This window comes from Plectropomus leopardus, unplaced genomic scaffold, assembly GCF_008729295.1.
Source record: "Plectropomus leopardus isolate mb unplaced genomic scaffold, YSFRI_Pleo_2.0 unplaced_scaffold15589, whole genome shotgun sequence".
NCBI classification, from domain to species: domain Eukaryota; kingdom Metazoa; phylum Chordata; class Actinopteri; order Perciformes; family Serranidae; genus Plectropomus; species Plectropomus leopardus.
This window is the reverse complement of record NW_024616710.1, coordinates 1-3,826: the sequence shown is the minus strand read 5'-3', so window position 1 is coordinate 3,826 and position 3,826 is coordinate 1. Positions and strand designations below refer to the sequence as shown.

The 3,826-nt window shown below is 39.1% G+C and overlaps 1 protein-coding gene across 1 annotated transcript; it reads right to left on the bottom strand.

Moving 5' to 3' along the window:
* Positions 1-250: 250 nt before the first annotated feature.
* LOC121964425 (condensin-2 complex subunit D3-like) lies at positions 251-3,334 on the bottom strand (the record flags this gene model as incomplete). Its single annotated transcript, XM_042514633.1, has 4 exons — positions 251-503; positions 1,271-1,396; positions 1,601-1,673; positions 3,201-3,334. Coding segments are annotated over 4 exons (586 nt in total), but the record flags the coding sequence as incomplete, so codon positions are not given.
* Between the last annotated feature and the right edge of the window lie 492 nt (positions 3,335-3,826).

Sequence of the window (3,826 nt, the reverse complement as noted above, 5' to 3'; positions counted from 1 at the left end):
AAGACAGTGGAAATGCGTCCACAAAACAGTTTATGACACAAACAGCAGTTCCTATAATATATACTATTCCCTTTAAATTCTTAAATAATTCAAAGAGTTGTGTGTTTTCATATTTTACTTCAACAAAGTGCACTGTCTGCTCCAAAATAAGCTTTGTCACATCTACATAACTTTACAGGAAAAAAATGCCTATTTTAAAATTCTGTGTGCATGTGTGTGTGTTTGTGTGTTTGTGTGTGTGCGCTCTCACTGGCAGAGAAGAGGTTGTGGACGGCCCGGGTGACATTGAGTGAAGGGAGCTCCAGACACTGAGCCAGGCAGGCGAGGGCGTGGCTCTGGACAGTGGGCGAGTCGTCCATCCGCCTAGCGAACAGGAGGCTCTGGATCAGGAACTTGTGTGGCAGGAAGGAGCAGAGCTCTGGGTCCTCACACTCCTCTGGTTTCCTCTCCAGCTGCTCCAGCAAAACCATCACCACATCCACGGAAAACAGCCGACACACCATCTACAAGAGCCAGCACAACACACTGTACACACACAGATTCCACTGATGGGATGTAGTGAAGCCTGACATTTAATATTTATAATACAGCTAGTAATAGCCAACATTCAATGGGGGATATTTGATGCCCTCTACAGGCGCTAAACAGTCAAATTAAGATCAATCTTCAGAGTTAAATCAATGATCTCACACTCTGACCTGGGAAAAATCATTCACATATTCATCTTCTCCAGACTAGATTACTGCAACTCCCTCCTCTCTGGTATTAATCAAAAATCACTTTCCTGCCTCCAAATGACGCAGCAGCTCAGCTTCTTACTGGTTTTAACAGAAAACTTCACATTACTCCAGTCCTGGCTTCCCTCCACTGGCTCCCTGTTTGTTTTAGAACTGATTTTAAGATTTTACTGATTGTTTTTAAAGCTCGTCTTGGCTTGGCCCCAAGCTACATAACAGAAATGTTGACCCCTTATTATCCAACTCGCAGCCTTAGATCCTCAGGTGGGACCCTTCTGGCTGTTCCAGTCAAGGCTTAAATCTACAGGTGTCCTTGTTTTTGCCATCAGGGCCCCTCGGCTTTGGATCAACCTGCCAGGGGAGCTAAGGCTGCAGAATCAGTGACTTATTTTAAATCACTTCATAAACCCAGTTTTATAGACTTTACATTTGTTTAAATGTGGATTCATGTACATTGTCCCATCTTAAATAAATGAATAAATGAGTTACAAATTAAGAATGTAGTGTTTGAGGTGAGTGTCAGGATGTGTTACCTTTGAGTGTCTGGAGAAGTTAAACAGCCACTTGATGAAGCGGGCGTAGTCTTGACTCTCCATCTGAGACGTCAGCATACCCACAGCCTGCGCGCCCTGGCTACGAAACTCACTCTTCTCCACCATCTAAACATCCACAGCACAAACATCATGTCACAGCTATACTAAGGCGTCAGTAACAATGCTCATAACTGTAGCTAATAACAATGCAACAGCAAACTACTGTAGCACTAGAATCATCTGTAAATAGCCTTGGATGTGACTGCTGTCATAACTTGAGGACGTCAACAGTCAACATTTCACACTGCTGGTTGTTGGCTGGAGACTGACCTGGAAGCAGATATGCTGCAGGAGGATCTGCAGGAACGGCAGAGCCAGCTCTTTGAGCTCGTCCACAAGATGACTGTAATCACAAACACACAGATCAGGAACAGTCATACAGGGTTGGCAATATGTGTACAGTTAAATGAAGAGAAATATCCTCACATAATCCTGATGTGAAGCCTCTGCCACCAAAGCAATGATTAACAGACGCTTGATGACACAATTTTTACATTGAGCATGTAAGAGTTGCAATGTATGATGTAATTGTCCCATTTAATTAAGACAGATGAAGATACAAAACAGAAATTTTGAAATGCTGGTGTATTTTTAAAAAAATGTTTATTTACCTATTTATTTATTTATTGCCGTCATGTGTACATTTTTTCCCAACTCTTTTTATGAGGTTGTCAAAGTTAACGTACAACTGAAAAAACATTGGGGTGAAAATAGAATTTCTGATACCAATGTACAGAAAACATTGTTTGACAAAATAAAAATATCCTAAAGGGTAAGTTGTCATACATGTTTAGCACAGCAAACAAGTCTACAACATATATTTTTCACAGATAAACATATATTATTAAGAAAATAGAGAAAAAAAAATTTAAAACCCAGGGAAAAAGGGGAAAAAAAAAACGCAACACTATTACTGGGGGGGGGGGGGGTTGGTGCATTATTCTTAAAATGGTCTATAAAAGGTTGTCAGATCCAGTGGAATTTGTCCTCACACCTTCCAAGTGAGAATTTAATCAGTTGGCGGGTTTTCTAATAGAAGCAATGATAAATTTCTATAAGGGCTGTCAGCGTTAACGCATTAACGACAATGTGATTAAAGTTTGTACATAACATGTTCATTTTTTTTAATGATTGCGGACAATCCTGGCTGATATTCCCGTCTTTAAGAGGTTGTACATGAGGCTAAGTTTTAAAGCTAAAGTGATAATATTGGTATCATGTGGAACTATGAGGCCTGAGGAATCCAGTGGCATGACATAAATTTTGGCGATAGAAAAACTACTTTGACCTCTGACATTAAGAATGAAAATAGATTCTATTGGTACACACGAGTCTCCCATTTAAAGACATGTCCACTCTGTGCTAGTCCCATGCAGTTTGAGCAATTCCTATGCATTTTTTAATGCAGTATAAATCTGTTATTTCCACCTATTTGAATATTTCCACACATTGGGGTCTTGAGACAATCTTGTAATCGCTGCCAACTAAAAGCTGAGCACGCAGATGAGGCTAATCAGCGGGCAATAAATATACTTCAACATTTAAGCAAATCTAAGCACTGGCTCAGACTGGATATCAGCTGATACCAAATGTAGAAAGACTCAGATCAGGATCAGAGCAAGAACCAGGTGAAATCTCTTTAACTATAGATCTACTGATATTGATCCAACTTGTGAAAAAGGTGAATATAATGCATCAAGCATCGGCCCAAACAAGGAGACTCATTCATTCAGTCTGCTGGAGATCAAGTCCATTATTGAAAAAACAGTGGAATTAATATAAAAGTTTTACTTCTTTTTTTGGTTCAAATCTGAACAAACTGCTGTGCTCCATGTTAAGATTTTAGATAAGCAATTGTGTAGCTGTTTACCAAACAAAGTGGATGGCCTGGTCGCGGGTGGAGAGGATGCTCTGGCTGAGGACGAGGAGCGAGGGCTTCCCTCTGCTGCCTTTATTCATCATCAGGATCACGTAGAGAAGCTGGTGGAAAACCCTCCGCAGGGACTGAACAACAAACACATCAGGGGAAATTACTAACATCTCTCTGTCATGGCGGTTAGGATGAATAATTGTAGACATTAGTTGAGGCTGATGTTCACGTTGTTTAATTTTCCTTTTTTTTCCCCCTTTGTTTGTTGGTGTGGCGATATTATTTATAAGTTTAGATTTTTATTAATATCACAATTAGAAATTAAACCTTTGGTAGCCTACCAGAATAAAAAAAAAAAAATTTCACTACATAAGATGCAATGAAAATGATTTATGTGAGAAACTTAATCTTTAAAACTTTATTTTATAAGATAAAATAGATGTTGTTTTTCTTGGGGGAAATATTTAGTTTAACCCTTTGAAACCTGGGCAAATTGGCTTGATTTCTTTCAAAAACATGAGAAGAAGGCAATAAGCAACTGAAGAAGGAATGACCCAGAAATTAAAAATTAAAAACGCACAACCCAAGAAACATTTTTTAAAAAATTATAGTACTTCTTCTTTTAT